The sequence below is a fragment of the Piliocolobus tephrosceles genome, chromosome 15, assembly GCF_002776525.5.
Source record: "Piliocolobus tephrosceles isolate RC106 chromosome 15, ASM277652v3, whole genome shotgun sequence".
Lineage (NCBI taxonomy): Eukaryota > Metazoa > Chordata > Mammalia > Primates > Cercopithecidae > Piliocolobus > Piliocolobus tephrosceles.
This window is the reverse complement of record NC_045448.1, coordinates 71,340,582-71,362,698: the sequence shown is the minus strand read 5'-3', so window position 1 is coordinate 71,362,698 and position 22,117 is coordinate 71,340,582. Positions and strand designations below refer to the sequence as shown.

At 47.3% G+C, this 22,117-nt stretch overlaps 1 protein-coding gene across 2 annotated transcripts in view; it reads left to right on the top strand.

Annotated features, from left to right (window-relative positions):
- ADD2 (adducin 2) overlaps positions 1 to 22,117 on the top strand; it is a 107,158-nt gene that overhangs the window by 69,120 nt on the left and 15,921 nt on the right. For both annotated transcript variants that reach the window (XM_023224042.2, XM_031934171.1), the window contains 8 exons: positions 1,859 to 2,010; positions 2,453 to 2,533; positions 5,702 to 5,851; positions 7,345 to 7,488; positions 10,194 to 10,292; positions 14,866 to 15,042; positions 20,262 to 20,519; positions 21,626 to 21,745. In XM_023224042.2, coding sequence (XP_023079810.1) covers positions 1,859 to 2,010; positions 2,453 to 2,533; positions 5,702 to 5,851; positions 7,345 to 7,488; positions 10,194 to 10,292; positions 14,866 to 15,042; positions 20,262 to 20,519; positions 21,626 to 21,745 — 1,181 coding nt within the window. The remainder of the gene's footprint in view (positions 1 to 1,858; positions 2,011 to 2,452; positions 2,534 to 5,701; positions 5,852 to 7,344; positions 7,489 to 10,193; positions 10,293 to 14,865; positions 15,043 to 20,261; positions 20,520 to 21,625; positions 21,746 to 22,117) is intronic.

Here is a 22,117-nt window from a genome sequence, read left to right as displayed (position 1 = left end):
GGCTGGAGTGCAGTGGCTCAATCTCGGCTCACTGCAAGCTCCGCCTCCCGGGTTTACGCCATTCTCCTGCCTCAGCCTCCGGAGTAGCTGGGACTACAGGCGCCCGCCACCTCGCCCGGCTAGTTTTTTTTGTATTTTTTAGTAGAGATGGAGTTTCACCGTGTTAGCCAGGATGGTCTCGATCACCTGACCTGGTGATCCACCCGTCTCGGCCTCCCAAAGTGCTGGGATTACAGGCTTGAGCCACCGCGCCCGGCCGAGGTAATTTCTTGTCTGGGGAACCCACAGAGGGGAGGAGGCAATCCCAGACTGGTCAATTTGAATTAGAAATCCTTAACTTTGGAAGTTTGTTGTTGTCCTTGGCAGTTAACTAGGCTTTTGGACCACTGCTGTCCCCGCTATCTGTGTTTGCAGGGCACCTGCCCTGGAGGTGTATCACCTCTGGTTGGCACAGGCCCTTGTGTGCGTTTCCTGACATGGATGATTCAAGGCCTGCTCTGCTCGCTGGATGTTGGCCCAGCACCCAGTCCACCCTCACTTTTGTAGACCACGTCATCACTTCCACTAATGGCACACTTGATGCAGGACATACATTGTACCGCAGCAAGGTTCACAGAGGTGGTAAAAGCTTCCAAAGAGCATCCTAATCCATTAAAATCTTTGGTGGGAGCTGGGAGAGGCAGCATCAGGAGGCTCCCAGCCAGAAACCATTTTAAGCCAGAACCTTTCCTATTGATTCTCTTATTGGTTCCCAGACGCTGATTCAGGCGCTGGAGTTCAGATGCCCTCTGCTCCCTTCCTGAGACATGTAGGCAGTGGTCACCATAGTTAACGGGATAGACTGGATGTCATCTCCTAGAGCCTTGCATGCCCTGAGGACAAGACTATCAAACCCTCTAGGCCCATTTCCAAATCGCTTCCACATCCCCCCAAATTCCCAGAAAGAACCACTGTATAGCTAAGGGACTGCATGCCCAGAGAGGAGCCTAGGTACCCTGCCTGAACCAGCCTTTCAGCCAGCCACAGCTGCACTCACTTCCAGAAGTTTATGACTTGTTCGAAAAACTTGAGGAAGTTACTTCCAGGCTGATCTGGCTTTCTTTTTTGTTTTTTTTTTTTGAGATGGAGTCTCACTCTGTCCCCAGGCTGGTGTGCAGTGGTGCACTGCAACTTCCACCTCCCAGGTTCAAGCGATTCTCCTGCCTCAGCCTCTTGAGTAGCTGGGATTACAGGCATGTGCCACCACGCCTAGCTAATTTTTGAATTTTTAGTAGAGACGGGGTTTGACTGTGTTGGCCAGGATGGTCTCAATCTCTTGACCTTGTGATCTGCCGGCCTTGACCTCCCAAAATGCTGGGAGCCACCGCACCCAGCCCTGATCTGGCTTTCTATTTTCCCTGTTTCTAAATCACAGAAAATGTTATTACCTGGTGTCATTAAAAACAATGTAATAGCTGGTTTAATGACCAGTAACTTCTTCATTAATAATAACTGATGAAATATACCCCTGTTTCCACTCAGAGATTTATTCTTGCTTTGATTCAGTGCCCATCTTCAGAGTTTATGGTAAGCTTGGCATTCCCAGAACCTGTGCGGCATTCCCAGAACCCTTCATTCTGCGTCCTTGAGATTTGCCATGATTTTTGAGCAAAAGCTTATCTGAATGAGCAGACTTTATTGGGCACAAATGTCAATTTTGTGGACTCCTTCCCCAGGTAAGGGTCAAAGAATGTTTAATTCCCTGCCTGGGGAAGTCTCCTGTGCAGGTTTAGTGCCAGTGAGAATTTGGAGAACACTGGAGCAAGGAAGGGGAGGACAGATGGGCCCTGGCCCTGAGAGAACTGCACTGTCCCTGCAGATGTCTCCATGATGACACCCATTAATGACCTCCACACGGCTGACTCCCTGAACCTGGCCAAAGGGGAGCGGCTCATGCGGTGCAAGATCAGCAGTGTCTACCGACTCCTGGACCTCTATGGCTGGGCCCAGCTGAGCGACACCTATGTCACGGTGAGCAGAACACCCTGGAGTTGGGTGGGGCACCGCGTGTGGTCCCACAAAACTCAAAGGGAGAACTCCGGACCCTTGGCATGGCCATGGCACTGCTGGTGACCTTTGGTCAAAATGCACTGAGCCCTGCCAAGGTTTTTAACCACTGTGGTCATTGATAAGGCAGCCTGCCCAGCGGGCACTTCTTTGGATGGGAAGGAACTCCTGGATCCTATACTAGAGTTACCCTTGATCATAGTGAGTTTCCTTTTGTAGCTCCCTTTCCCTGCTCCAAATAAAGGCTGAGTCCTTTTTATCTCTCATGGCTGGGGAGAGAGATAAGAGTTCATTAGAGGAAGACTTGGGTGCAGTGGATTCAGGGGAAGAGGGGATTCAAGCACAGTGTCTTTGGAAATGCCCCCTCTCCCTCTTTCCCTCCTGAGAACGTGTGTCTTTCCTCCAGTTGAGAGTCAGCAAGGAGCAGGACCACTTCCTGATCAGCCCTAAGGGAGTTTCTTGCAGTGAAGTCACAGCGTCCAGCCTGGTGAGTACAGTCCAGCATCACTGCCCACTCCTTATTGAAATGACAGCACTTTCTCTGTTCCCACAGTGTTAGGTCGTTTCCAAATTGGTCACTGTTGCGCTGTGGAGCTCACAATCTGGTAGGGCGGAGAAGACACATGGAACAAACTAAGCGTCCAGAGCATGATGCGACCAGGAGACCAATTGTCAGGAGGACGCGGCAAGTGCAGTGAGAGGGAGGAGGGAGCAGAGATGGGCCTGGCATCCTCTCAGCAGACTCATGGGATGGCTACGCCTGGGATTAGACCATGATGGTTGGGAGTAGGGGACCTTTCTGGATAGGGGGTACATTAGAATAAGAACCAAAGCAGCACGAGATTTGTCCAGCACTGGTACTATTAGAGATGCTTCTGGGTCCCCTTTCAGTGTTGCTCCTTTTAGATGAGGTAGAGGCTTTCAAAAGTTCAGGAAATATTTCTGGATGGAAGGAGGAAAGCGTAGAAAGGACTGTCTTAGAAGCAGAAAAGGCCCAATCCTTCTCAGATACATGGGCTGCGGCTGCTGTGCCGTGTACCTCGGAGAGGGGGATACCACCTTGGGGGCCTCTGCCAGGCTTGAGACATGCTTAGGTGTAGAGTCCAGCTACTCAGTCAAAAGTTCAGGCTCAGCAAGTCATAGAATATCTAGGCAGGGCAGGACTTCTACCATGGCCAAGGCCACTTGAGAGGCAGGAAAGGAAACAGGTGCCCAGGGAGGGTAAGCAACTTGCACAAGGCTACCCAAGGAGGTGATGGCCAAGTCAGAGCTGGAACCACAGAGACAAGGATGACACAGGCTCTGTCTGTAAGGTGTTCATGGTCTGGTTGGAGGAGAGAGGCGAGGTAATCAGCTATTTAAGCTCAGGGTAGAGAGTGTTCCAGTAAAGGTGAAGGAAGCTTGGGGAGCCTGGAAAGGGGCACCCTACCTCACCAGGAGCTGTAGGAAGAGGAGGGAATGAGGGAGGAGGCTTCTAGCTGAAACCATGGTGCAGGAGTGGAGTCAGTGGGATATGAACCAGTGGGGTAAGCAGACTTAGACCATGGTGGCAAGGAGAGGTTTGGCGGAGGTGACTCTGTCCTCAGCAGGAGTGCAGCATGCATCAAGCCCAGATGCATACAAGAGCCCTGTGTGTGCATTTGGGAGGACAGGTGAGTGGCCGAGTCTGACTCAAGTGTTCAGTATCTGGAGGTGACCTTGGAAGGGGATAGGGTCCAAGTGATAAATGGCATGGAAGATCTTGTTATGGTGTTTTGGCTTTATTCTGCTGGACACGCAGAGCCACTGAAGTGCGAGCAGGGGAGTAATGCAAGCAGGTTTCTATTGTAGAAAGATCACTCGGAAAGCTGTGTGGAGGCCAACTGACACCTAGGTGGGATTATTACAGCAAGCTGGGAAGGAAATTCCGGGCCTCTGTGCTTAGTAGGGCTGGTGATCAGTTGGGTTGGGAGTATGGGATTGAATTTGAGGAGCTGGTGGGACATTCAAGAGATGTCAGTTGGCATTTGGTTATTCTAGGTTCAGAAGAGATGCAGGCTAGAGATACAGGTTTGAGTCATGGGCATGAGATGTTTATGGAGTGTGTGTAGACATAGGGCTGCTGTGTGTGGTTGTACAGTTTGTGTACTGCACAAGGGAGCCTGGCTAATAAGGAAGAGAATAGAGAGTGAAATCCAACCTGTACTCCTCTCACTAAGTGTGTCCTACCATTGGGCTTCTGTTTTGAATTTGCACAAAGGCAATACCCACACATCAAGCCCTGTGTCCCTGGGCTGTCCTCAAGAAGGAGTACCTGCTTTCCCATTTGTACAAAGGCACTATATGGGAGGATGGCTGTTGTATTAGGCTGTGGAGGTTCTTGAGTGACAACAGATCACACATCCAATGATGAGATATAAAATATGTAAGATCAGAGAGAGATCATCTGAGAGAGGGGATTCTAAACAGGCTACATGTCCAAGGAAGTGGGGGAGCTGGGCTGAGGGACACTGGAGGCAAGCACTCCATACTCAGGTTTAAAGTGCCTGAGGTGGGAGAGTTGCTGCAGCTTTTAGGGGTCACGCTGTCTTGACATCTGTGAAATTCACTTAAAATAGGATATTGTAAGTGGAGGTTTGTTGAACATCTTCCTGATGCTTCTATATAAGCAAACGCCAGCAGCACATCCCTCCGCCCACATTAGTGTCGGTCTCCCTGCTTTGATGCCCATCTTGTCTGCCTGGGCTTTCTGGAGTGGGAGTGATGAGCAATTTGAGGAACTGCTCTGTGTGCCACATTCAGGATGTCATGGGTGCCTCAGTTTTAAGGGCTAAATTTGTGGTGAGTTTTAGAGACTATCATCTGGCTTGTTAACGTCCGGGGAACAACTGCAGTCAGTGAAGTCAGGTTAACTCCCACCTGCCGGGAGATTGCACTCCGGGAAGCCGGGGAGGTGTTCAGTGAGAGTGCACTGGGAGGGGCTGGCTTTAGGATTTGGATTTGTGCTGGGTGATTAGAGAGAGAGTTCTGTTTACCTTGGATTGTAGGCTTTCAGGACACGGGAAATTCTGTGATTGAATATTTTACTGCTTTTTATCCAAGAGGCAGGGGAGTTGGGGGCGCAGAGTGAGGCTAGAGCTGTCACTGGTAAAGCAGCCGCAGCCTCTTTGCGCCTCATTGAGAAAGGGCTCAGTGTGGACATTACTCCCCCTGGAAGGCCTCTCAGATGCTCCTTTTCTGCTGGGATGAAAGACTCCCCCGTCTCTGTCTAGAGAATTCTGTGCATGACTCTTTTCTAGCACTTTGCTACCACATGTGTGGTCTGTGGATCACTTGAGAACTTGTTAGAAATGCAGGCTCTCAGGCCCTCCTCAGCCTCTGAATCAGAACCTGCATTTGATTGGGCTTCGGGTGATTCTCATGCATAGTCAAGTCTGAGAAACTGTGCTCTCGCATTTCTCCTGCTGAATTATAATCGTCTGTGCTCCTGTTAGACTGTGCGCTCACTGAGGGCAGGAACTGGTTTGTTTTCTTCCAACACGAAGTCAGTCGTTGCTCACAGTGTCTGGAATGTGTGAATATAGGTGGGTGGCACATGCTGGGCCCACCAGCTGGGAGGGGAGTGAGAGGCCTCCACCACCCTGTTGCCATAAGTCTCTCTTCTTCCCTGGCGCAGATTAAGGTGAACATTCTGGGAGAGGTGGTGGAGAAGGGCAGCAGCTGCTTCCCAGTGGACACCACGGGCTTCTGTCTGCACTCGGCCATCTATGCAGCTAGGCCTGATGTGCGCTGCATCATCCACCTGCACACACCGGCCACAGCAGCGGTGAGTGGGCTCCTTCTCAGTCAGCCAGGGAAAGACATAAGGCAGCCGAGGTTGTAGCAATCTCGTCACTTTAAACGGTCTGGAAAGATCTAGAACTCAGGCCAAGGTGAAGTGAGAGACCTCCCAACGTGGAAATGCCCAGCCTCTCCACCTTTCTGACTACTAAAGTCATAGCATGATATGAAGACGTGGAATGTCTCTTCCATTGTGTCCCCCACCCTGCTGCATACACAAGCTGGGACCCCTTGCCCAGGGGACAGTGCCTTCTAAGTTTCTACTCAGGTCAGTCCTGCTGGACCAAGGGGTGGGGCCTGCACCCACGAAGCCAGGCTCTGGTGAGGAGATATATTGACAGAGGACAACCAGTTGGTGGGAACCTGGACTGTGTCCACTTTCCCATAGCTCAGCGTAGGCTGAGAGTAGGGGACATTGCAAACAAAACTGAGAGGGAATAGAAAGAAGAGCCTCAAGGAGCAGGTTGTCCTCCCCTGGGGGGACATGTGTGCCTAAGGCACCGCAATGTCACTTAGAAAGACGGCAGACAACCAGTTCTGGGCACTCCCCCCGAACCCCACCCTATCCTGCTGACCCCTAGGCCACACACCTACAGGGACAGAGTAGGCTGACTTGTTATCAGCCTGTTTTCTCAGCAAAGTACACTGGTTATGAACATTCAGACCTTCCAGAATTTGGACTAAGATGTGAAGATGTATTTGTGCAGAGTATGCATCTTTGCAGAGCTCAGGGCTAAGTCAGGGCAGAATGAGTGAAGGAGGGCAAGGGTTCTTCTAAACCCCTCCATGCTCCTTGCTTAAAAAAAAAAATATTGCACACTCTGTCCACCATGAGCAGCTCACTTTTAATAAGTGGTGGGGCAATGGGTTACAACCTGTGTTTCAACCCCGGGATAATACAAGTTCTGGTCCAGCTGGTCCAGCACTTGTATTATCCCAGTCCCAGGGGCAAGAGATTGCTTTTGAGGTGGGACCTTTGTATTGGGTAGCTAATAATTTCATTCCTTTTAACATGGGACTTTTCAGTGGGCCTCTCTCTTTGTCAAAAGTCATGACCTTGTCTGTACTGAAACCAAAGCTGAGGGTCTCCAGCCTACCCCAAGAGATCTGGCCTCTGCTTACCCTAGCCTGGTGCAAACTCCACCACAACCTGCCTCTTCCCAGAGTTATATGACAAAAGCAAAGCTGTGTGAGGTGGGGGGAGTGGGAGGGGCAGCAATAGGTCTCTGGAGTGCATTCTTTCTAGCAATTATAAAAGGTGAAATGTTGACGTGGCTGCTGTGAAAGCAGTGATGGAAAGATGCTAGATCAAGCCACGTGACAGCACACCCAAGCCAGGTGGTGGAGGAGCCCAGGCCTTTCTTGTGCCTGCTCCCCACCCTCACCCCTCACCAGCCCCCAGAGTGGAGCTGGACTGTGCTGCTCTGAGGAAAGGGCTGGGAGGGCTGCAGGTGCTAACCACGCCATTGTCTCTCTAAGGTGTCAGCCATGAAGTGGGGCCTCCTGCCTGTCTCCCACAACGCCCTGCTGGTGGGGGACATGGCCTATTACGACTTCAATGGGGAAATGGAGCAGGAAGCCGATCGGATCAACCTGCAGAAGTGCCTTGGACCCACCTGCAAGGTTAGCTTAGCTCTTCTGGGACAATAATCTGGAGTGGCATTATCAAAAGCCATCATCACAAAAATGACATGTGTTCATTGGACAGTAAGGGAGGAAGAGAGGAGAAAAAAAAGAGAAAGATCTCCCTATCCCACTACCCTGAGATTTTGCTGTGCACCCCAAATATATTTAAATTTATATTTGCAAAACTAGGATCATAAAATAAGTTGTTTTTCCCTCAGCAATATATAGTAATTACCTGTGTATGTTATTAAATATTTTATCTATCACCATTTTAAATTATTAAATTTAATTAAATTATAGTACAACTACTCACAGACTTCATTATGTGAATAGTTGTGCTATACTTTACCTGAATATTCTTCTGTGGTTGAACATTAGAAGGTATTTTTCAGCTGGGTGCAGGGCTCACACCTGTAATCCCAACACTTTGGGAGGCCAAGGCGGGTGGATCACCTGAGCCCAGGAGTTCAAGACCAGCCTGGGCAACATGGCCAAACCCTGTCTCAACAAAAAATACAAAAATGAGTGAGGCTTGGTGGTATGCACCTGTGGTCCCAGCTACTTAGGAGGCTAAGGCGGGAAGATTGATTGACCCCAAAAGCTGAAGGCTGCAGTGAGCTGTGATCACACTGCTATACTCCAGCCTTGGCAACAGAGTTAGACCCTGTCTCAAAAAAAAAAAAGATTTTTTTCTTTCTGAGTTTTTTCTTTATAAAAACAACACATTGATGAAAATCCTCTCAGCTAAATCTTTGTGTGAGCTCGGGATGAGTTTCTTAGGACAAGTTCGTAGGGCTGCACGGGCTAGAACTCTCACTTCATGTCGCCAAATCGCCTCACATGGTTTGTTCACTGGCCTACCCCGTGTCTAGGATATGAGAGTGCCACTTTCCTGCAGTCTCCCCAAACTTCAGTGTTGTCGCCTTTATTTTTCCGCCAACTTGCAAGAGAAAAATGGAATCTTATTGTTGCTTGACTGAACTCTTGAGCCCAGTTTTATAACAGCACATAATTGGGGGTGGTTAGCTCAGTATGGCACAGCCATGGAGCTAGTCTGGGTTGATGGGCGCTTTGCCACTGTCCTGGCAAGGAATGCACTGCCCGAGTCATTTCCCACGAGTCCCTGTCTTCTCTAACACAGTGAGGTATCCCGCCTCTGTCTTCTGATGTCCTCCAGAGCGTTATTTAGAGTGTGGGGAGAGGGATGAAATGTTCACATCTACGAAGTGCTACAAGAATTTGAGAGATGGATGGGGTATTCATTGTTTGTAGTACTTTTTGTGGGCCACAGTCACCGTCTCTTTCTGTTTCTCTGGCACTTCAGAGGAAAAACTACCAGCTGTTTTCAACAAGAGAGGATGTGATGTTGAGAGCCACGAGGCTTCAGCCCAGGCTCTGCCTGGAGACAGATCTGACACATGGATCTGTGTCCCAGCTCCCGGGCTGGTGTCATCTCATTCCAGAGAGTTCTTCAGAGTAAAATCAATGAAGAAAAGTTTCTGGCAGGGAAGATACAGTTGGACTCTAGGGAATTGTGCTTTTGGTACAAATTCAGTTTGGGTTCCCCGACTTTTACCCACCTTTCCCTGACTGAGTCTAAAACATTGCACTAATAGTGAGAACCCCTGGCTTCTAGTTCAGATGCTTCCCCTAATTAGCTAAGAGACTTTCAGTTTTTGTGTTTTTTTTGTTTTTTTGTTTTTTTTTTCTTGAGATGGAGTTTTGCTCTGTCACCGACTAGGGTGCAGATGGTGCGATCTTGGCTCACTGCAGCCTCTACCTCCCAGGTTCAAGTGATCCTCCCACCTCACCCTCCCGAGTAGCTGGGACTACAGGCAGGCATCATCACACCCAGCTAATTTTTAAATTTTTGTATTTTTAGTAGAGATGGGGTTTCACCATGTTGGCCAGGCTGGTCTTGAACTCCTGACCTCAAATGATCCTCCCACCTTAGACTCCCAAAGTGCTAGGATTACAGGTGTGACCCACCACACCCGCCTGAGACTTTTAGTCTTTTCAGGCTTTTATTTTCTTCTCTGTAAAACCCATGAGTTAGATTAGAAGGTCACTGTGGCCTCTTTCTAAAGCTGTGAGCTCTCAGAGCTGACAGGGCCTCATTGAGTTTATGGTGCAGAAACCTAAGGCCCAGAGCGGTGATGTGGCTCACCTGTTTCTGCAGGGCCACCGCTCAGAGAACTGCCCCCTGGGGCTTTGACTCCCACATCGACTAAGTCACAGGAGCAAGAGATGGCTTTTGAGGTGGGAACTTTGTATTGGACAGCAAATAATTTTATTCACTTTAATATGCACACCAGTTTTTCAAACTTCTAAGCTTTCTAAGGCCTAAAAACCCAAGCAAGCATTGCCTAAAGAAATGACCAAGCTATTTCGTCTGTTTTAAAATGCCTTTTCAATTTCAATTTTTAAAATGCCTAAAAACCCAGGCATTGCCTAAAGAAATTGATCAAGCTATTCAGTCCCAGTTTTAAAATGCCTTTTCAATTTCTTAGGGTAGATGCTTTGAGTTAAAATCCCATGTCAGGTAGCTTTCGGGTATTTGATTAGAGAACATAAACAAGGAGTTGGGAGAAGGGGCCCTGGGATTGGTTGTGGAAGTTGATCTAAATAAAATGAAAAACCTCTCCCTCTTAACTAAAGTTTAGAAGACTTAAGGTTTTAATTGACTATTTATTCCTCCACAGATCCTGGTGCTAAGAAACCATGGAGTGGTTGCTCTGGGTGACACCGTAGAGGAAGCATTTTACAAGGTCTTCCACCTGCAGGCTGCATGTGAGATACAGGTGAGCACATTCTCCTGGGAAGTGGGCCCAGGATTGAGCTCTGACAGGGGCCTGTGGGCAAATGTGGTGACCCTGTTGGCTGTGATTCAGGGAGTCTTTTGATCCCAGCCTTCTAAAGGCCTTGCCCTATTTCTCTGCCTGGGCACCATCTTATCCTGAAGTTTCACACTTAGGATTAGTTCTGTGGCTTTGAAAAATGTATCAGCATTGTCCAACAACCAATAAATACCCACTTCTTGGGAGTCAGTGCCCAGTCTGGGGAGCTGCCTGGGCTCCTCAACTGGACAGTGGGCGAAACTGTAATAAGGCACAGAAATTTTTTACCATGCTCATATGTTACATGGGGTATACCTGTTTGCACCTATGCCCAACGGACACACAGGTAGGTTTTTTTTTTTGTTTTTTTTTTTGGGGGGGGGGGGGTTGGTTCGCAAAGGCCAGGAACATGGTCAAGTCCAGAAAGAGAAGCGGAAAGCAGGCCAATTGGAGTGTTGATGTGGCAGCCTTAACAGCCAGGGCAACCCCAAGTGATGTCCAGGAAGCTGTCATGGAATCCCTAACTGGGAAGGGATGGAGATGACAGGAGTGTCAGTGATCAGGGAACCCCCTAGAGGAGTTGGTGGAGAAGCAGTAGGAAAACAGACAAACCTGTAGTTTTTTTTGTTTTTTTGTTTTTTTGAGACGTAGTCTCGCTCTGTCGCCCAGGCTGGAGTGCAGTGGTGTGATCTCGGCTCACTGCAAGCTCTACCTCCCGGGTTCACGCCGTTCTTCTGCCTCAGCCTCCCTAGTAGCTGGGACTACAGGCACCCGCCACCAGGTCCGGCTAATTTTTTGTATTTTTAGTACAGACGGGGTTTCACCATATTAGCCAGGATGGTCTTGATCTCCTGACCTTGTGATCCACCCGCCTCGGCCTCCCAAAGTGCTGGGATTGCAGGCATGAGCCACCGCGCCCGGTCACAAACCTGTAGTTGTATAGACAACAAGGTGGTGTTGGATAAGCCAAGCACACACTTTTCAATGTGGCAAGTTGGTCAGGAGCAGGTAGCGGGCCTTGCACAACCCTGAAAAGACCTCAGTAACCAGACCAGGCTGACTGGGCTCCATTCTCCCCACTCTGGGCTGTGTGCCCTTGGGTAGAGGACTTGCCTTGCTTGAGCCTCTGTCTCCTCAACTGTAGACGTGGGGCCCAGTGGGTCGCTGTGAGGACGCAAAGAGGGGTGTTACTGATGATATTTTTAGGACTCAACTGACATATAGAGGCCCGTTGCTCCTGGATGAGTCAGCTCTTTGCCCAGCCCCTTGGTGTCCCGTCCGCTCTCTCCTGGCCGGCCTAGGCAGAGCACCACCCAGCAGAAGAGGTCTTTCTCTTGGAGGTACTCTGGGGAGCTTGAGATCTGCCTGGAAACGTCACTGGTGGAGGCTCTGCAGTGGGACCTTTTCAATCATTTTTAGAGGATATGTGGTGAGGACAGCTGTGAAGATAATGATGAGGAAGTGTTAGAGGCAGTGGTCAGAACAGGAGCAGGTGGACATAGACCCAGCTGGTGCCTTTCTGATGTGATGTGGTGCCCCCCCTACTGCCCAACCAAAGATCCTGGCCCTGAGCTCTGACCACTGACTGGTGGAAGAATCTGGTGGAGCCTCTGGGATACAGAGAAGCTACTCTCCCTTTCCCACATCTGAACTCCTAAGAGCTCCCTATCTTCCTTCTGGAGAAGAGTCTTCAATAAGAAAACACCTCCTGTAAAAACGTCATCTCTGCAAAGACAGCTCAGCCCTAAAAATGAATGGAGAGGGATGCCCACGTGTCACACCGCCCCATATGGTGAAGTACGCCTCTCCCAGGATGCAGGCCCCCAGAAACAGTTTCTGGACAGTATAAAGGGCAGAGCTGCGGGCTTCTGCACCTGACAGCCCCACTCCCCCAGTTGCTGTCACTTTCTTTTCAGGACTGGTTTGCTGAGACCTTGTTACAGGACCTCAGGCAATGCAGACAGATAACCCCGGGAAAGCTCCAGTGACCTTTTTTTCCTCCTAGCTGGTAGAGCAGAGAGGCTTCTAGAGGCGGGAATAGAGCTGGAAGATGTGGAAGAAAAAAGCAGGAAAACCTAGAGACCTAGAGGAGGTGTGGGCGGATCAGGGCATGAAGAGCCTAGGTAACAGCGACTCCAGGTGCCACTGGGAGCACAGCCCTGGCCAGGTCATTTTTGGGTGAAGCGGCCAGCACTGAAGCTCTGTTTCCATTGTGGGCCAAGTTTTCTCCCTTGGTGACCTTGGCAAACAAGCGAATGTGGCTATGGTCATGTTAGGAGTTCAAGGCTGAGAGCCTATTTATTTCTCCTGGCGATGGTGTTCTCTCTGCTCCCCATCCATTTGGGGTTCCAGGAAACTGGGTCATCCCCCACTGAGAGAGGCAGCTCCCTGCTCTGCCGACAGGCAGATGGGAAGAAGCTCAGGCAGTTCTTCTCCATCTGCTACCCGTCACCATGGAAACCGGGGGAGGAAGAGGGAGGTGGGAAGAGGCAGCTCTTACAAGGTTGTGGGCAGTCTGTCTCTCTCTCCTTCTCCGTTAAGTATGGGTCCCCAGGGAATAGCGCTTCTCAAAATTCATTCATCAGAACATATATACGGCACCCCATATGTCCCAGGTGCTACACTAAGTGCTTTAGATCTATTACCTTAAAGACTTCTCACAAGGTAGGTACTGCTATTTTCACTTTAGAGGAAACTGAGGCACACAGATGGTAAATAGCTGCTAAAAGTCACATAGTTGGTAAGTGGCAGAGCCAGGATTCAAACCCAGGCAGCCTGGTGCCTAGATCTGTGCCCTTAAACATTAGCTGGAGAAGCGCTGCCTCACCCTCACCAGGGCTGTGAGGGGCAGTGGGAGAGGTCTGTCTGTCCTCTGCTAGATGCATGGCTTGGATAAGATAGGCGTAGATAATATTCTTGCTTCCTTCTCTTCACAGGGTGACAGGGGTCACCTGGGAGGGCTGCCTGGCTGACCTCAGAGAAGTATCACAGGGGCATGTGTTAAATGATGAATTTAACACACTCTAAGGTCTGTCCCTGATCCTCTTGGGTTCATAGACCTGTATTTGTCAGAAGGTTAAACTGGATTTTTTCATTTCCAGTAAAAAGTAACTGTCATAAAAGTATTGAAAGTTTGTGTAATTAAAGCAGTTTCTCATAACAAGCAGGCTAACATGGGATATCATATTTTATTCGGAATGCTAACATAATAATGTGCAGTGCAAAACACCTGGCTCACCACCTGGAATATTCACAAGCCATTGTCCCTTTATGTGGCTGGATTTATCATCCAGGAAGCCAAACCCTAACCAATTATATCTGAGTGGTAGATACATGAGGGTAAATAGAATGTACCATTAGATGAGCATGGAATTAAAAAAAATAAGAGGATTTGTTAGATTAATGAGTGTTTTTTAGGATCATTCTAAAATTGCCTACTGTATACACACACCTCTTATCCTAATACTCAGAGTCCATTGCCTACAACCACTTGCATTGCCCTCCCCATGTAGCCTTGACAATGGGACAGACAATCTAAGTCCATGAGTGAGAACTCTCACCCCTGCACAGTGCTTGCCTGTAGGCATTTTATCTGTCTCTTTTTTCTGGGCTTCCTTGACTGACTAACCCCATTGTGGAGAATGTATTCTTCCTTTGGACCTGTGAATTCATCCCATGAGGTTACGAATAAATTTCATTGGCTTGGGAGCCAGCCTATTTCTTTCAAGTGACTGTTGAAAAAATATAGGAGAGGTCAGCCATGGTGGTTCATGGCTGTAATCCCAGCACATTGGGGGGCCAAGGCAGGTGGATTGCTTGAGCCCAGGGGTTTGAGACCAGCCTGGGCAACAGGGCAAGACCCCATCTCTACTAAAAATACAAAAATTAGCTGGGTGTGATGGTGCACATCTGTAGTCCCAGCTACTCAGGAGGCTGAGGTGAGAGGATAGCTTAAGCCTGGGAGGTTAAGGCTACAGTGAGCTGAGATTGTGACACTGCCCTCCAGCCTGGGCAACAGAGACCCTGTCTCAAAATAAAAATAAAAAACATCTGAGATATTTCAAACATACAGAAAAATGCAGAGACTAACATAATAGACACCCATACTTACCACTCAGATCAAACATATTCATAACCTCTGGCTTCAAATCTTGAAGAAACAAAATATTACTAACAAGAACTGAAGTCCCCTTTGAAGTCCTTTCCAGTCTCATCTTCCCTCCCTCCCTAGATATAATCACAATTCTAGGTTAATCTGTATCCCAGGTAACTTTCAGTCCTCTGTTTTGTTTGAGTCTTAAGGTTTAATGCTTGCTATTTCCTTCTTTATAATCTCTAAGAACTGGCATCAGGAAATAAACTAATAGCTCTTTTCTTGGAAATGGGTGCATGCCTATCAAGTGTGGGTGGCTCTTTCTCAGTTTGGCCTCTAAGTTCTCCTCTGTGACTCCCCACTCTCTCATCACATATAGGAGCATACATAAGTGCAGGGTACTCGTGTGCACATGGGCTGAGGGCTCTCTGCTCTTTGCTACAGGTGTCGGCTCTGTCCAGTGCCGGGGGAGTGGAGAACCTCATCCTCCTGGAGCAGGAGAAGCACCGGCCCCATGAGGTGGGCTCTGTGCAGTGGGCCGGGAGCACCTTTGGGCCTATGCAGAAGAGCCGGCTGGGGGAGCACGAGTTTGAGGCCCTCATGAGGATGCTGGACAACCTGGTGAGTCTGCTGACATTGCCCTTCCAGGCCAGTCCATTGAGGCTTAGCCCCCTGGAACCAGAAATTACAAGGCATCGGGTGGGCACAAGAACTGCCAGCATCACAGTTAGGTTGTTGAAGCCTTGTTGATGGGAAATTTGATTTAGAATGTGTGGTTATTCTAATAGTAGTTGAATTTTTGTAAACTGTGGACTTTGCTACCACCAACTAAGTGCTGTGGGTGTTGTCATATTTGCAGAGTCCTCTATGAAAAGTTGTAGTCTAGGCCGGGCGCAGTGGCTTACACCTGTAATCCCAGCACTTTGGGAGGCCGAGGCAGGCAGATCACGAGGTCAGGAGATTGAGACTAGCCTGACTAATGCAGTGAAACCCTGGCTCTACTTAAAAAAAAAAAAAAAAAATTAGCTGGGCTTGGTGGCACACGCTTGTAGTCCCAGCTGCTCGGGAGGCTGAGGCAGGAGAATTGCTTGAACCTGGGAGGCGGAGGTTGCAGTGAGCTGAGATTGTGCCACTGCACTCTAGCCTGGGTGACAGAGTGAGACTCCATCTCAAAAAACAAAAAAGGTCATAGTCCAGTAAAAACCAGGACACAGAGCCTATCTTATACTGGGGCTTTGCTCATATCTTTTGTATAGTTAATTTTGTCTTTCTGTCCATTTCATGACTTTTATTACAGAAAACACATAATACTACTAATTTTCTTAATCCTAGGCAGCACCTTTGTAACAATATCCTATTGTAGTGAATAAATGAACTAATCAATTATGTAACGAATTAAACTAGCATGTGTCTAGGAGTGGGCTGGCTCTTCAAAGGATACAAAAAGAAATTTTAAGACATACTTTCGTCTTCTAAGGGCTAACAATTTAGCTGATAATATGGGATATAAACAGGTGACAATTCAGGAACAAAAGGAAAGCATATGCAATGAGGAGCTAATTGCATAAGAGGCTGTAACTTCTTAGATTGCTCAGAGAAGTGAAAGATGAACTCTGTTTATAACGTTCCGTCTGATTCATTTTTCTCATTCTCACTGCTACCATCTTGGGCCTTCTTTATCATGTCAAGGTTATTGTAATAATGAATACATTTCTCCTTGCCTTCGGTTCCTCCTAATCATCTCTACTTTGTTACTAGGCTGACCATGAGGGCCGCTTTATAATAATGAAAGGTACAATCCACAGTGAAAATACAACTCCCATTAACATTTGTATGCTGAGTAATCTCTGCCTAAAGAAAGCACCACGACTAGATGGTTTCATACAAGAATTCTTTCCAACCTTTAAGACACAGATAATTCTGTTATTTAAACTGTTTCAGAGAGGAGTGAAAAAAGAATACTAAGCCATAATAATTGTAACATAATTAGACCAATTTTTCTTTGAACGTTGATGAAAAATGCTGCATGAAAACTAGTAAATAGTATCAAGCCTAATACTAGAATAATAATATACAATAACTGGTGGCTCATTCTTAGAATTCAGTGATGGCTTAATAATACCAATCTATAAATCTTTTAAATGTATTTCATGATATTGAAGCATCAAAGGATAAAAACTGTTGATCTGTCCAGTATGGTGGCTCACTCCCATAATCTCAGCACCTTGGGAGGCCAAGACAGGTGGATCGCTTGAGCCCAGGAGTTCAAGACCAGCCTGGGCAACATAGCAAGACTCTGTCTCTACAAAAAGTACAAAACATAGCCAGGCATGGTGGCATGTGCCTATTAAACTTTTAAACAAAACAATTATTCTTGGTCATAGCACTATTATTTAATACTATTCTAGAATAATACTGGAATTCAATCCAAGGCAATGAAGTATAAGAGGTATAAATATTTTCACGCCTGTAATCCCAGCACTTTGGGAGGCTGAGGCAGGTGGATCATGAGGTCAGGAGATCGAGACCATACTGGCTAACACGGTGAAACCCCCGTCACTACTAAAAATACAAAAAATTAGCCAGGCGTGGTGGCAGGCACCTGTAGTCCCAGCTACACGGGAGGCTGAGGCAGGAGAATGGTGTGAACCCGGGAGGCGGAGCTTGCAGTGAGCCGAGATCACACCACTGCACTCCAGCCTGGGCAGCAGAGCGAGACTCTGTCTCAAAAAAAAAAAAAAAGAGGTATAAATCTTTTAAAGGAAAGGAAATTATTATTTACAGATAATGTGGTTACATGCCTATAAAGTCCAAAAAAAATCAACTGAAAAAAATATTAGAAATAATGAGAATACTTTTATAACCACCTGATGGGTTCTTCCTGCCCATTACGCAAGCAAAATCATTTCACAGAGACCATGGCATTACAGTAAAGAAAGAGTTTAACTGATGCGAGCCTGGCCACACCATGCGGGAGATAGACTCAAATCAATCTCACTGAAGCCTCAGAGGTTAGGAATTTTTCAAAGGGGGTTTTTCAAAGATTCCTGGTCTTAAACTCTCGGGCTCAAGTGACCCATCTGTCTCAGCCTCCCAAGGTGCTGAAATTACAGGTGTGAGCCACTGTGCCAGGAAGATTCAAAGATAGTTTGGTGGGTAGAGGGCTAAGGTATGGTGCTGCTGATTGGTTGGGGATACAGTCATAGGAGTGTGGAATATGGTACTTGTGCACTGAGTCTGCCTATGGGTGGGGCCACAGGACTGACCAAGTCCCAGGGCCACCCAGTTGTCAGAAATGCAAAAGCCTGAAAAGATATCTCCAAAGGCCAATCTTAGGTTCTACGATAGTGATATTATTTACAGGAGTAACTGGGGAAGTTGTAAATCGTGTGACTTCTGGAATAATGGCTGGTAATTATTTAACTATGCCTACATCTTAGAAAATTCAGGCCCCTTTCCTCTTCCTAACTTGGTGGTCTTTCATTAGTTTTACAAGGGCAGTTTAGTTTTTGGGAAGGGCTGTCATCATTTACACTATAAACTAAATTTCTCCTGAAGTTAGCTTGGCTCACATCCAGGAATGAGCAAAGCCAGCCAGCTTGTGAGGCTAGAAGCAAGACAGAGTCAGCCATGTCATATCTTACTTATCTTACTGTCATAATTTTGCAAAGGTGATTTCAGTTTAAGGTGGTCAATTATGCAAATATATACAAAAATTAGAAGTTTTTGTGTTTTAACATTAACTACTTTGAAAATATAATAATGGGAGAAAATAATCCTATTTGCAAATGGAGTACAATCATAAAATATTAAAAAGCAGAATCCATTTTTTAAAACCATAAAACTTTATTAATAGACATCAGAGAAAACCCGAAGTCAGTGAAGAGATATAATTTATTCTTGGTTAGAAAGTTTCAATAGGGTAAAGACGTTACTTCCCCAAAATTAATCAGTAAACTCAATGGATTTTTTTCAAAAACAGGGGAAGGTACAAGGACTTGACAAAATGCCCTTCCATGTGAAATTCAGGATGGCTAGGACAATGTTACAAAAATAAAAGTAATTAGGAATACTAATTCCACCATGACAAAGTGTGGTAGAACTTTAGCAACTAAATGGCATGGCACTAGCAGAATGGACGTGCAAAACAACGCAACAGCTCAGAGAATCCAGAAATAGATCCAAAATATATGAGAATTTAACACAGGAAAAACAGGCACTTTATAAATCAGTGGGGGAAAGATAGACTATTTGCCATCTGGGAAAGAAAACTGAGGCAGATTGCTACTTCATTTATTTCAACAAGATAAATTCCTGGTTTATCAAAATGGTAAACATAAAAAGTGAACTCATAGGGGTATTAAAAAACATAGATTTATGTTTTTGATACCCTTGTGTTAGGGAAGACCTATCAAGCATGGCAGAAAAGTCTGCAATCATGACAAATATTGATAGATATGATATTAAACAATTCAAAACGTGCATTTCTATAAACCACTCCCCCACCATAAACAAGGTAAAAGACAAAGTATGGAGGCAAATATTTTCACCATCTATGATAGTGAAAAAATTAATATTCTTAATTTACAGAGCTTACAAATCAATGTGAAAAAGAGAAACATCAATAGAAAAAATGGGCTGAGGCCGGGCGCGGTGGCTCAAGCCTGTAATCCCAGCACTTTGGGAGATCAAGGCCATCCTGGCTAACACGGTGAAACCCCGTATCCACTAAAAAAAAAATAAAAAAAACTAGCCGGGTGAGGTGGCGGGCCCCAGCTAGTCAGGAGGCTGAGGCAGGAGAATGGCGTAAACCCGGGAGGCGGAGCTTGCAGTGAGCTGAGATCCAGCCACTGCACTCCAGTCTGGGCGACAAAGCGAGACTCCGTCTCAACAAAAAAAAAGAAAAATGAGCTGAGAACATAAACAATTTACAAAGGAAAATAGTTAAGTAGCCATTATATGTAATTGGAAATAGCCATTTTACTAGTATCAAACATACATGGACACACATGTGTATGCATAGAGATAAGACTGGAAAGGTTTTTAGTGGTTGTCTCTGGGGTGGGAGTTTGCATAAAATTCAGTTTTTTCCTTATTTTTTAATTTCGCTTAATTTTTCTACATGGATCTGTGTTTCCTTTATAATCAGAAAAATACCTTAATGCCATTTTAATTTAAAAATAAAAGAAGACAAGGAGAGTTGAATATTGCTCCAACAGCTGCCAAGATTCCAGAATGTTTGTTCTCTCCAAGAAGCAGTCAGCTCCAGCTTTGAGGGACGTGGCCTTGCTTAGGAGACAGCAATGTTCTTGAGTCTGCTTTTAGGGTTCCTAGAAGGAAATTGTTAAGGAGCTTCAGAGTCAAGGAAAGGAGGGGTGACTGGTAAATCAGCTGGAAGCTTTCAAAGATTCTGTAGCCCAGGCCACGCTGTGATCTGATTCAGTGGGCAACTCTGCCTCAGGGCCCAGGTGTCAGTGTTTGTGTGAAGCTCCCCCAGTGATTCCAGTGTGCGGCCAGGGCTGGGAGCCGCTGGACCAGAGGAAATCTTTGGCTCCATTTGGATGAGGAGCTCTGTCTGTCTGGTCCACAAAGGTCTAGGGATTTTCTCAGCCCAGATCAGAGGACTTGTTGGGGCAGAGAAAGAGAGGGGCTGGGGGACCAGGAGGAGGGAACAGTTCTGAAATATACCAGAAGACTGGAAAGCCTAGATTGTTTAATGGAGATTTGGGTTTACATGAAGAGTCCTTTAAGCAGATGGAAGGAAAGGTGTGTGTGCGTGTATGTGCATGTACAGGCCTTGTTTCTCACCCCATAAGTGGTTCTGTTTTTGTCCTTTTTAGGGCTACAGAACAGGCTACACGTACCGCCACCCCTTTGTTCAAGAGAAAACCAAACACAAAAGTGAGGTGGAGATTCCAGCCACGGTCACAGCCTTCGTGTTTGAGGAGGATGGTGCCCCAGTGCCCGCCCTGCGACAGCATGCCCAGAAGCAGCAGAAGGAGAAGACCCGCTGGCTCAACACGCCCAACACCTACCTGCGGGTCAATGTGGCTGATGAGGTCCAGAGGAGCATGGGCAGCCCCCGACCCAAGACCACGGTAAGGGGGAGCCCAGGATACACCCGGGCAGAGAGGGGCAGGCTGCATTTGCAGGATGAAGCAGCTTTAAAACGGGAACAGAACAAACCTCTCCTGCCCCAGGTTAGTAGCATCCTCTTTGGGCTTCCTGTTTGGCCTCTGGGAGCAGCTGCTCAGGTCCACTGAGCCCCTGACCGCTTCCTCCTTGTCCTCTGCCTGAGTTTTTGGATCTAAGGAGCAGATTTCTCCAGAAGGCAGTTGGACCAGGCACATGACGCAGAACCAGTTGGTTTCTGTTTCTTTCTCCCACATCCACAGGGGGCTTCTGGGAAATTCAAGGGAGGAGCATTTAACATTGAGACTTCAGATCTGATGCAAGTCCAGGAGGCGGGCTGTACAACCACTTCTATGAAGTTACCTTTTCTCTCCCTCTCCACACCCACAGGCTCTCAATTTCTCATTAACATAAAAGTAGCCAATAGCCAAACAGAATAGCTCTTCATAGCTCTCCACGGTGGCTCATGCCTGTAATCCCAGCACTTTGGGAGGCCGAGGCAGGCAGATCACGAAGTCAGGAGATCGAGACCATCCTGGCTAACACGATGAAACCCCATCTCTACTAAAAATACAAAAAAATTAGCCTGTAGTCCCAGATACTCAGGAGACTGAGGCAGGAGAATGGCATGAACCCAGGAGGCGGAGCTTGCAGTGAGCCGAGATCACGCCACTGCACTCCAGCCTGGGCAATAGAGGGAGACTCCGTCTCAAAAAACAAACAAACAAACAAACAATATGAAGCTCTCCAAACTCAAATCAAGTTACCTAATACTGAAGCCCAAATGGTTGCCTGTGTGTCAAAGCTGGTTCCCAAGGTTCTGACCCCGACTCTTGGACATTCTTTATAGCTGACCTTTGGCCTGAGGGCCTTCATTGGTAACTGGGTCATCTGTTGCCTTTCTCTGCTCCTGGAGACAGACATCAAAGATGTCCAAGAAGAGAGAGTGTCTATGAGTAGGCTTGCTGACCTTCCACGCAGGCCGCTGGGCCCACATCTCATGGGTGGACCACCAGGGAGGACGCATGGGCCTGTTCCCTCACCTCAGCCCCATGGCCTTGTGTTTGTGCAGTGGATGAAGGCTGACGAGGTGGAGAAATCCAGCAGTGGCATGCCAATTCGCATCGAAAACCCAAACCAATTTGTGCCTCTCTATACCGACCCCCAGGAAGTGCTGGAGATGAGGAACAAGGTAAGTGGAGGCCGTTTATCCCACTCTCTCTTCTCCTACATTGGGGGTCTCAAGTCCCGCAAACGGGAGCTGAGTTCCCAGGATGTGCCTGACTCGCTGACATCTCACATGCCTCACAGGAGAGGGAAACTACCATTGACTGACCATGGCCCAGGTGTCATGCTAAGTGCTGTACTCATGTGGTCCTGTAACCCTTTACCTAGAGCGGGGCTTGGTTTACACATCCACTGTGTCTGAAAGGCCTGCCCACAAACTGAGTTTTAATGAATTTTATACCATTTTCCTTTTGGTTTATTTGCAATATTTCAAGATCACTGTGTTTGTTTCCGGACCTTTGCCTGACAGTTCACTTGCATATATATATATATATAT